This window comes from Choristoneura fumiferana, chromosome 18 (genome assembly GCF_025370935.1).
Source record: "Choristoneura fumiferana chromosome 18, NRCan_CFum_1, whole genome shotgun sequence".
In the NCBI taxonomy this organism is placed as follows: domain Eukaryota; kingdom Metazoa; phylum Arthropoda; class Insecta; order Lepidoptera; family Tortricidae; genus Choristoneura; species Choristoneura fumiferana.
In genome coordinates this window covers 12615490-12627910 of record NC_133489.1, presented here as the reverse complement: position 1 = coordinate 12627910, position 12421 = coordinate 12615490, and the positions used below count along the sequence as shown (strand labels likewise).

Genomic DNA, 12421 nt, shown 5'->3' with positions numbered 1-12421 from the left:
TCTTGCTTGCTACTCGACCAAATAAGGTTGCGGGATTCTATTTAATTACACCATAATAAGTATAAATACCGTGAGCTGTGTTGTTTTAATTTTACTCAATAATGAGTGCTATTCGAGGCTTCAATGATTCTGGTTTAAAATATTCACAATGCGTTTTAAGCTTGACAGAAAGCACGAACTATCAGTGATCCTTATCCTCTATCCTCCTGCGGCGCAGTGCCCTAAGCACAGGACTTATTGTAATGTGAAATGGAACTCTCACGTAAATGATATAAAGTTTCATGTTAATAAAATAAAATTTTGACTTGGGCCGCACGAGGCTATACGTACCTAGTTGTCCATACATCTTAGATCCTACATCTTGTAGGTACTGTCAACTTTTCCTAGCCATTTCCACCAACGTCTCGCTCCATGGACACTTATTTTATCTTGACACTTATTTTAATTTAATCCCTTTGTATAAAAGTAAAGTATGCGTTACCTTGGCGGCGCTCTCGAGCGGGTTCCAGTAGACGGCGATGGCGTTGTGCGCCACCTCGTCGATGCAGCCCGCCAGCCCGATGCTGTTCTTCGTGTCTGCAACAAAACAACGCGTCACATTAATCTTGTCCAACGCAGCAGCACTCGTAATGACGCCGCAGATTTCGATTAAGATATCAACTCACAATACGTCATCGGCGGCGGAAATTTATTAGCGGGGCGTGAATAATCACGTGATAACGATTGCACATATTTCAACTCCTGGTCTTTCTAGTCCTGATAATTAGTCCTTACATCCAATTATCGCTTTTGATTGTGTCACTATCATCCGGTCCCTCCTGTGAGCGACTCTATAAAATATAGTCGTTTCTTTTTTTGTAGTACGCTTGCATATTTATCTCATTAACTCTTAGTTTTACAATTAATAATTGCAAGTACACATTGCAAATAAGTAGGTATGTTGTACATCTTTTAATTGTAATTATTTTACCCTTCGAATGTACAAGTTTCGAATGAATGAGTTATCCATCAACGAATGACAATCATTATATGTAATTAAATTTAGTGTGCTAGTATACCGGGTGTGGCCTGTAATATGAGCAAATAATAAAAACATAGATCATACTCCTCAAACTGAATAACATTAGATTAGCGACTTTTAAAAATAATTCGTTTTTTTAATTTCTATTACACTTTTAAGTTTATTCGAAGAAGCACTGTAAAGCAAAATGCTTGATCTTTGTAGGGTGACAGGCGACGTCAGTTGGGTTCTAGGATGGCGTACATTGATAGCAGTATTTAATTTGTATGAAAAAAGGAATTTCGAAGACTTCATTATTTTTAAAAGTCGCTGAACTAATGTTGTTCAGTTTGACGAGGATGATCTAGGTTTTAATTTTTTGCTCGTATTACAGGCCACACCCGTTAAAATAAATAATATAATGTATATGTATATACAACCAGTGGCAATTCTTTTGATATGTTTTTTTTTGCATAGCCTCAATGAATTACAGATTTTATTACAGAACGAATGATCACAGGAATAGAAATACCACGCGAGCTAAAACGCGAGCACGCATATAGCTAAAAAGCCATATTTGATTTCCCATTTAGTCTGTAACGTAGTTATGTGGCCAAAGAAATGGATTATTTCAGGGATGGTGCGTGGTGGTTCAAAAAGGATTCATTTCTTTGCTGTGTACCGTAATCTATTAAAACCTATCAAAACACGAAAAAAACCTATGCCAATTGATAGCGGAAGAGACGAAAAAATGGGGGACCTCAATTGTTGATGAAAATAGAAAGAATATGATGTTTATCGTTGCTACAGTCACATTATAATTACCGGACAATACATATGTAATACATATGTTTTAGAAGTCAGTTTATCTAAAGCTGGTATATTCACGTCTTTTACTGGAAATATTTTTATAAGAATGTAACGAACGTTATATGGTTACAAAACTTGAAAACTATAAGTTCTCTCAGTTGGGACACCAGTTATTTTAACTAGGTAAATTATATTTTAACAATTTACCAATAATGCTGCAAAAAACATAACAAGATCATCAGTTTGTTGGTAGGTACGAGTGGGTACCTAGTGTCGTGGCAGCCCTAGGTGAGGGTTATATGTTATCGACGCGCGGGGGTGGTTGTTAGTGAGTAATAATCGCGCTGATGCGGCGTGGGCGCAGCTCTATCAGCGGGCTGTGCGGCGCGCGCGCTGCCGACGTGTTTACGAGGCCCGCCGCCCGCCCTCACACGGCCTTATTGTTTTAACTGCCTCAAACAAATTTACGAGTCTGTCTGACGTCCTGCTGCGCTGAACAATACGCCTCCTGAACTGTCACTACACTTACAATAATACACTTCTGTAATTTTGAAACCAAATTGGTTGCCTATTTCTAATGCAGATTTGTATGTGCTTGTTGGTCCTAACGAAACAGTAAGTAAACACGTATGATTGTGAATTCCAAATAATGGAAGCGTGCGCTTTAAGATTTTTTAATAAGTTGTTGTTGTTTTTTTAATATGGCTCTGTCCATTGGCGGACAAAACGAAATATGAGAGGTAATGGTGGATGAACGATGATCACTTCTTTTAATAAGTTAATTCTATTCAGAAACAGCAGATGTCATAATTTTTCAAAAATAAAGTGAGTTTAGTCTCTATTAACATAACTTAGCATCTTAGTACGGACTTAATGAGTATCATATTAAATTGAAAGAATGTACCGGGATAATTATCAAGGGTTTCCCTGTACTTTATCGCATTGCACATGGCAGGTTTCGATTGGACAAAGTTGCATATCGTGACGTGGGGTTAACCGCGCTTAGGTACTGAGTTCCTATATAAAGAAAATAACCTGCTCCTGGCCGTGAGCGGTCGGTGAAGTCAAGTTTTTCAACATTAGCAATACTCGTGAGTTATCCGGGTCAATATATTTTATATGAGTGAGTCTCACGGTAGTTTCATGTTCAAAATTAGCAATACTATCAGTAGTTTGCTGAGATATTATGACTTAATTACGAGTAGTAGCAGCAAATATTAAATAGTGTTTAATAATAATAGTTCAGTCTTTTACGTCCCTTTACTGGGCACAGTTCTTCACACAGAAACTAATTATAAATAAATAAATAAATAAATATCAAGGGACAATTCACACCAATTGACCTAGTCCCAAAGTAAGCTTAGCAAAGCTTGTGTTATGGGTACTAAGCAACGGATAAATATAATTATATAGATAGATACATACTTAAATACATATTAAACACCCAAGACCCGAGAACAAACATTCGTATTTTTCATACAAATATCTGCCCCGACACGGGAATCGAACCCCGGACCTCAAGCTTCGTAGTCAGGTTCTCTAACCACTAGGCCATCTGGTCGGCATTATAAATGCAAAATCGTTTAAGAAAGAATATACATAAAGAATATTCATAGTCTTGTACATTAATTCAGTAACTAGTAAATGAACCATGGAAATGCAAATTCTTAATTTCTAGTCGTGTAAATATACCTAAAGGGCTTTTAATGTGGATATTTGACGTTTTGCATTATATGGGTCTGCAACAGTATATTTTGAAGCCTGTTTTAAGGAACACAGCATAAACTTTACATAGCATGTTTGAGAAAAGTCAATTTAGTCAACCACTTTGATTGTTGTTACCACGGTGTTGTTACAACGACCTTGTTCAAATAAAAACGAAAATGACACTCGATCGATATTTAAATCCCGAGTTATGATCAGATAAGTGTGGTAGAGCCACCGCTTGAGCGAAAAACTGTCAAAAGAAATAACCATGGAGGCGAAGACGCTCGGATGCGCTGGACACGCGATACAAGAATATATGTAGGTAATCGGAGACAGCATTGTGCAGGCGCGCGGTGCGTTGCGACCCCCGGGCCCGCGCGACCCCCGCGGCCCCCTGCGCTTTCACACGCCCGCGCACAGGTGTCAGGTGTCGCCCTTGACGCTGCTCCCGACTCCACCATACACTTTCTGGTGCATTTGCATTTTATATCGAACTTGTAGGGCATCTGACCAACCTAAATAAACTGCACTTATTTAACCTAACATAACTAAGTGTACATATTGTGTCTTATTTAATTTAATTATACTTATATAGGTACAGCGAAACATTCCAAACTTAGTGAAACCAAACATTGCGACAGAAAATAAACGAACACAGAATTGATTTCGTACCTGCTTCAAAGCAGAAATCAAGATACGAAATACTTATATCTTCAAAAATTATATCATTGCGTAGTATAATAACTTCAAATAAGTAAAAACAAAACTTAACTAACATCGAGATAAGCTAAAAAACCTTGACATTAAACTTGGCCCGGCGCGCGAATTAATGGCTTCCATGTTTTTATTTTCCTTGAGATTTAATTTATAGGCACTGCTAGTGGCCGAGGCTCCACTCATTACTAAAGCCACAGTCAGCCACAGCTTGGTAACGTTAGAATGTGTTACGTGTCATATATCACCGATGTTTACTTGCGATTTAATCCTTCCATGACGTAAGCTCCCGATTGATCCTCCCAATGCGTCAATAAAATCTGCAAACATCTCGCTTATGGTATATCCCCTTCATTATTCCATTTTCATAACGGGATAGTTACTTCTAACACAAATTTGAGAAAACGAAAACGTGATGGCAATTTAAATCGAGATTGGTTAAGTTATCGTGTTATGTGTAATTATAGTATTTTGCCTTATCCATTTCCATTATATATTTTGAATTTTTGGTATATATATATACATATACGTCTGGTGGCAATAAATGTAATTCATACAGTGTTGTCAACTGACTTAATACTCGTATGATCATACCTTAAGCAAGTTTGACCATTATCTCGTGTTTCTTCTAGCCTAAGCAATAGACATCTAATATTAATATCAGCTGAAGAATTTACCTAATAAATATTTCTAATTACCAAGTAAGATCCAAGATAATTACTAAAATACGAGTAACACATAAGTTAGATTCCTATTGAACTAAGCTGCACATACAAATTTATAATGTAGCCGACAAAATTTTATGTTTAACACTTGAAGCTTCGATGTGCTTGGGAAATCATGGTAGTTTGTAATGTGGTAGCTGCAGAAGTAAATAGGTGTAGAGGTGCGCGGGCGCCGGCAGGGCATCACGCAATTAACATGCTAATGAACGCGCCGCGCGATATCATCGCGGTAGTTATGTCCGGGGCGAGACTATATTGTATGATTCCTTATGTCTCTTATTTTTGCGATAGACAGCCTGACGCGCAGTATAAAATATATTAAGTATAATTGAAGTTGTGTTTGTTCTGTCGATAAAATTACTATAAGCGAATTGCGTCTTCAAGAATTTATATATGTAAGTATATATCCTGCAGTAAATATATCTTGAATTAGATGTTTTCACTCTCAAACAATTGTTATATTGATAAATATACTACAATATAAATCATCATCATCATCCCAGCCTATATACATCCCACTGCTCCTCCTCCTCACACAATGACAGGGCTTGGGCCGTAGTTCCCACGCGGGCCCAATGCGGATTGGGAACAAAATAAGTAAATAAGTACAAAAATACATCGGAACTTTTTAATTGATTCCGAGGTCCCTGAGTGCCAATACAGACGAGCTGCATACCTACCAACTGTAGCATAAGTTATGTTACATAACTGCCAACTGCCTATAAATTTTCATTGCAGTTCCATTGCAGTCGGCAAAACTACACTCAAACTGCACGCTGGCTGCGATTGAAATGTATGGGTAGTCGCAGTTGCGGTTACGTTGCAATTGGAGTGCAGTTCATCTGTACTGGCCTTGATGCTGGCTTGACTGACAAACTGGTGAGGAAAATATTAAAAGAAAATTTAGCGCAAAGAGAAAACTAATTTCGAGTGGGTGAGAAAAGGGTTTCATGGTGTAGGACTTAGATATGTACCTATCTATCCTCATTAAAGGAATAATTTAATGTGTATATTCCTCCATACGTACTAATTTTAACTAACATTTCATAGAATGTTTACGATTTCCTGTTACTCGCACTAAAAGTCCAAAGAAGCAGGAAAGTTCATCGCGTCAGATATCTTTATTACTTAGATCGTTTTATTAAACCTCACCTCGTGGAAACGTTGTGTTGCGTTTCATATCTTCAATCTGTTTGTAGCTGTGGAATGCGTCATTATTACTAGGTTTACAGTGGAGGTAACATGAGCCTGGCAACATTAAGCAACTGGCCTGTAATACTTGCGCATTGGCGCCAGAGGACCATGAATAGGTGTATTTTTAGCTTGGACGATTGATAGGTTCGCGGAGTGTGGGCCGCAGACGACGCGCATCTTATTTATGCAAATGCCCTAACGAGGTGGAGGAGCGGCGGCGCGGGCGCGGGTCTTTGCCTCGCAGCACGGTAATTAGGGCCTGCTGGCCACGCGACTTAGCCACCGACCCCTCACGCAACTACTCGCATGTTTCTGTGTCGCCTCCGGCACGAATGTTTCTTTAGATAATATCGTGTCGTACGTGCTACTGTCTGTTCTGCACTCAAGCAAAAACAACGAATCATTGTTTTCAAAATTATCAATTAATACTGAGGTAATTCTAATTACTTCAACGCACGCGATATGGCGTTTGATGTGCAGAGGAAGTCATAAAATGGCTTACCGGCATCTAGTATCCTTTGTTTCACGGAGTGTTGTCTGCCGTGCCAGAACTGCCACGCTTTGATTTCATCCTCAGGGGACTTTTCTTCTCTGAACATCAGCATTACCACACTCTGAAACAAGCAACCAAAAACAAATTAATCATAAAAGTCTGAGATTTACTTCTTTGTTTTGTCGTAAATTAAACAAAAACAAAGTTAATTTAAGGCGCGTAGACGAGTATAAAGAAAGTCGTGCATCATAAATTGATACAGAGGGTGGTCATTAGACACACCTGACGCTGACGTCCGCCAAGAAGCTATGCTTGCGCGTAATATATAGCGAACTTTTAATGGCGAAAGTGGCCGCCACTGGAATAGAGCGCCTAGAGCACTTCGCGAATACGCAAAATGCGATTACTGACGCGCATTCCAAAGCTATTACGCTAAACGAGAACGATTACGTCGTTGCGACGGGCATCTTAATTTCATACGCATTTAGATCTCCTTTGAAAAAGGCACGTGAAACCTTTCGACCGTTTCCGTTCAGGTGAAAAAGTGAAATATGCTGTTAAGAGATTTCTAGAGACGAGTTAGAAAATAAAGTGAAAAAGAAGTGGCTTGTGCGAGGCGTGGTGCTAGGCCAGGCCTTATAGGGCTAACGATGAGAAAGCACCTCCGATCGTCGCCTCTGATTGATGGATCGCTGCGAGTGCGACGCTCACCAATAGCTTAACCGCGCCCTTTTTGTCTCATACATTGAAACGACGCAAGACTTCATTATGAAAATATAATTATTCATACAAAATTAACGATATTGGCTTATTTACGTCAACGGAAATCTGTTTTTTTTAATAATCTAATTTAGTTTGCCCCACTTGGGCATACTCTATAAGACGGTCTGTGGCTTCACTTAGATGTAGGTACCTAATAGTATCTAGGTACGAACTGTTATACATTATAGTTATTTATTTATTACAAAATGACAAATATGTAGTACTCACTAAACATAAGTCTTCGGGTATATATGATATTGCAAACAGTTTTAAACAGATCGTAAGGAACCATGTAAAAATATTTTTCTTATTGTTAAAAAAATGTTATACATATAGAATTAAATTCGCTACAAACACAGATTTTGAAGAAACATTTCGTATTTCTTAGTATCAATAAATATGGACCATCTCAATGACGCGACGCATTGCACTAAATCAAGTGTAAAAGGCTCAAGCGCGTTGTAAAAATAAAAGAAGTAATAATATAATCATTTACGAACGGAAACTATTTTTAAATATCTTGTTCAAATTTTAAACCAAATAAACGTAAAAAGTGTAAGCATACCGTAATTGCTCTTTATCAAGAATGCCTAACAACTTTTCAGGGTTTATCTAACTTGTAAACAAACATACGTACCATCTTACTTAGTTTACAAATATATATGTTGCTAGTTTTTGATCATTCAAGCAAGGCAGTGTCGTTACACTGTTAAAAAGTTAAACTGGAGACCGTATGCCATAAGTATTCCGTAAATCAATGTATTTACGAGTAATTTATGTCAGCGAATAGCGCTGCCTATCTATAAGCGGGACGCAGGCTTTCTCCGGAGATTGGCCGGCGTAAACTCACCGGCCGCGACTCCACGCATACTAATGCATAGCCCAAGTATAAAATCGTAACGGGGCACCGCATCTAACAGTCACTGTTCATAAATAAACTTTACCGCTTTATTAGAATTCCCCAAAATGAAAAACATTTCACAGAGTCAATGCTTAACTGTAAACACGAAATAGGTATACGGCTTTGATAATGGTATTCAAATTGCAGATAAGTGCTATTAAGTGATACGGTTGATGTATTTTTATGGTTGACCGTATTTCATCATCGTTTATTTGTAATTGGCGCAACATTTTGTTTAATATAATGCTGCTAATGATTAATAAACACTTGCTTACTAATTTAAAGTCTAGGTACCAGTGGTTTACGTAATTTAGTGCCTATTTTGAAATTGCAATTGATACGGAACAATGTTGGCTCGCTATTGTTGCCTGACAAAGATACATTGAGCTACGCAGGTAATTACCAGGTAACTATCTTAAATATTCCAATTACGCAATTTATCAAAGACAAGTTTCACTTCGATTACATTGATTACAAGTTCAATTTGCCTTTTACAGTCTAATGTGTATTATTAAATTATTAATTTGCCTTCATTATATTTCCAAACATTTATGATTTACGATATTTTTGGTGCTATGACATTAAAACTTAATGAAATTGAAATCGTTTCGATGTTCTAATTGACGTGGTTACGCTAATAAATTGCCGGCACAGGAAAAGATAATCATTTTGATGGCGTGATTAGCACAGAGAAAAAATTACTTCCACAGTCCGGGCGTGAGCAATGGGGATTCCAGGGTTAGAGAAGTAGGCTGGTATGCACCGTACATACTTTTGATAATTAAAATACTTTTAAAAATTAATTGCTGCACTTCGAACGTTAACATTCCTGGAAAATCTGCGGCGTGTACTACAGATTATAAATCTGTGTAAGTTACGTAAAAATAATGAATTGTACACCTCAATATGCACCATTTAATCGTTCGTCAGACATCACAGCACCGCAGCCGTGTCGTGGGCGGTACACTGCCTACGTAATACACTTCGTTAATTGGATTTTTAATCCATATTGACATTTGTTATTTAGGCACGCGGATATTTAGTGTCCCAAATACTAAGTGCACTTAGCTGAGTGCAACATTAGATGTTGGACACTAATTAATTCTGGCGTAAAAAATTTACGGACATTCTATCTCATTCATGCCTGAGACAGTCGAAAGATTGACTATGGTTCAGGTCGATTTAAGAAATCACATCTATGAAAATATGGCTGGAAAACGATAAAATTCAACTAATTACTAAAATATTACGCCCTAAATTAAATTTTGAACCATTTGATAACATTATTTAGAGCTATAATTAGCTTCTATTATTTTCTTATACTATAGACGACAAAAGGGCATCTGGTTCATCTGATAGTAAGTGATCGCCGCCGCCCATGAACATCTATAGCATTATGGAGACTGTAACACTCTAACTCTACACAGAATTCCCTCTAATGGTATCATTTCGGGACTCGTCATTTATTACTTTTGTATGTCGTTTATATGTCGTGCTCCAACTTATAAAACATAATAGGTAAGTACTTACATTTTGTCTATTCATAAATCTAATTTTCTTACATAGTGAACTTTTATTTCCTATTAGGTAGTTTAAATGTAAATTGAGTTTAAATAACAGAATTTAGAAATAAGTTTTAATTGCCATATAATTTGCATAAATATCATTACTTAATTTATGGAAACGTATGTGGGAAGGTGATTAATGGCTTTATTTTGGATAAATCAGGTAAATGTGTTAAGCTTTATTCTAAACTGAGCAAAGCAGTCTTTAACATAACATAATACTTAAGGCTATTTAAGAGTGCTCGTTTCGCAAATTGACGAAACTTTAATTTTGGTGTCTGGTTGTGCATGCTCTGCTCACTTCGCAATTAACCAGGGCCCGATTGAGCTTATTATTTTTTTAGTAGCGTCGTTCGGTCGTCGGTGCGCCTTTCATAAGAGTACAGTTTCGGCCTCTCGGACCAGTTAGCTCCAACTTTTCGGACCGTCAATTAATTAATCGAGTGTATCGACATTCGACCCGATTTCAGGAGCTCGGTTGACAATCTGTGTTATCTGATTAAACACGCTTTCTCTTGCTGCGCCCGCGCCGCCCGTGTGACTAGCGTGACACGCGGTGACTGCTCTGCCCATGTGTAGCTCGCCGATTGCCTTCTGACAGCCACTCTACTTTAATTTCATCACTCCATTTGAATAAAACAAGCATTTGCATATATTTCAGGTATGACATTGCGTAAGCTTGGCAGTGACGATCGGTATCTTTTTGTTCGCGTGTGACAGCCAGTGAATGATCATCAATCTAGCTCGCCATCTTAAATTGTCTCCTTTTTAAAGGCTTGAGTGTTATGCAAACTATTTAACGACTTTTACCGCAGCAAATCATTTAAGGACGAATATTTAATTAATTGTTTGTATCAGTTTTTATTTTAATTTATCTTAATCATTATATTTCTGTTATTTTCATGTCTATAAATTGCATTATTATCTTTTATTCATAGAGGCTTTAAGTTGCGCATATAACGTATCGGATTAGAGATAAATCGAGTAATTACGGTTGAAACTTGAACATGTACTCACTTTATTCCTATAGCAAAGCTCATTTCTCACAGTCACCGTTACGAGTATAAGTTGCCACTGAATTATACAATCTTTGTTGTTGTTTATGGAAACAGTGGATTTAGTGCCACCGTAATGAGTTAACAAAACAATTACTGTTTCTGATTTTCTTCGTATTCCGCTTTTGTGCATCCTCGGAGAAGTAGTGCGTGACGCTATGTTTGGCAGAACGGTGTTGAGCAGCGATCGCATCATGTGTTCATAAGCGTACAACGCATCAGTTGCGTGGCATCGCGTTGGGCGACGTCGCGGCCGGCGTCCTGTGCCCGCGCCGGGAACGAGAACGCTTCCTCGTCAGCCGCAAGGCGCGGCGCCCATCCATCACCTCCTATCTACTTTATGACAATTATTTATGTTCCCGGCGTAGCAAAACTATTTCGCTTACCGTTGAGCTTTATCGATAGCGCAAAAGTAATGTCCTGCCGTCTAGATACTCTATATCTGATACGGTTACGTCTGTTTGTTAAGTGCGCTAGTTGTTTGTGCTAGTTGTTTTAACGCCTAGGTTATTTGCTGCAAATGTTCTCTGCAGTGAATGTCGGTTTCGACATAAATTCTGAGCGGAACTGTGGGTGTAACTGCTGCGCGGTCGCCTGCGATCTACGTGTTGATATTTATTACACCTCAAAAGAAATATATCTGTGGCAATTTTTGCATCGTAAACAATTCCATAGGAACCTCTACAAGAAACGTTTAATTTGAATAATTTTGCGCTTAAAAACCGTAACTTTGTGCACACTTGTGTATCACAAATTGAGAACTTTTCAAAAATCTTTCGTGTTCGATACAAATTAAGTGTAACGTGTCTTAGAAGTCGTACATTAAGTTATTAAAGGGTACGTGCATATTATGTGCGCGGGGAACACGGCGGTGCGCCCGCGGCGGCGGCGGGAGATTGCTAGAGATGTGCAGCTTCCGCTCGCGGACAAATTGCCCGGTGCGCTCGCGCATCCGGCGAGAACGCACTGCCACTAATTGAATATCAAGCACGATACAAATATTATCTCCAATACTTAGCCTACAATAATTACACAAGATAGCTCAGAAAATTTCGATAGTATATTGCGTTAGTTGGGCTTTGCAAAATAAACGCGATAAGTAGATAGATTATGTTTGATTTGATTGCGTTATTTGCGTTACACCCGGTGGCCGCTAAATCTCGATTAAATCGGAGCAGTTCCCGCGAGACGTCCAGCGTCGGATTAACATCGAAAGTCGCGTCGTAACACTAATCTGCTTAAATGCCGAAAGGAAATGTCAGATTGTAAAGTGCAGGCTCTGAACGAGCGTGATGCGGCTTAAAGCTCGCCTCCCGCTTAGAGCACGGCTCTGTCACGCATTTTTCAATCTTGGTCGTAGCTGACTCATTACTTCAACTGTAATAACAGATAAATTACGTACTCGTATGTATATAACAATCAATTTTCATTCTGCGAATACTACCCTCTTGAACTGCAAGAAGCTAATGAGCTGCTCTTGATTGCGTCAGATAGG

General features: G+C 38.4%; 1 protein-coding gene across 5 annotated transcripts in view; it reads right to left on the bottom strand.

Annotated features, from left to right (window-relative positions):
• The window catches only part of grh (grainy head), a 142617-nt gene that overhangs the window by 8469 nt on the left and 121727 nt on the right, over positions 1-12421 (bottom strand). For all 5 annotated transcript variants that reach the window (XM_074101601.1, XM_074101604.1, XM_074101603.1 and 2 more), the window contains 2 exons: positions 6653-6764; positions 482-576 (listed from right to left, as the gene is read on the bottom strand). In XM_074101601.1, the coding sequence (XP_073957702.1) occupies positions 482-576; positions 6653-6764 (207 nt within the window). The remainder of the gene's footprint in view (positions 1-481; positions 577-6652; positions 6765-12421) is intronic.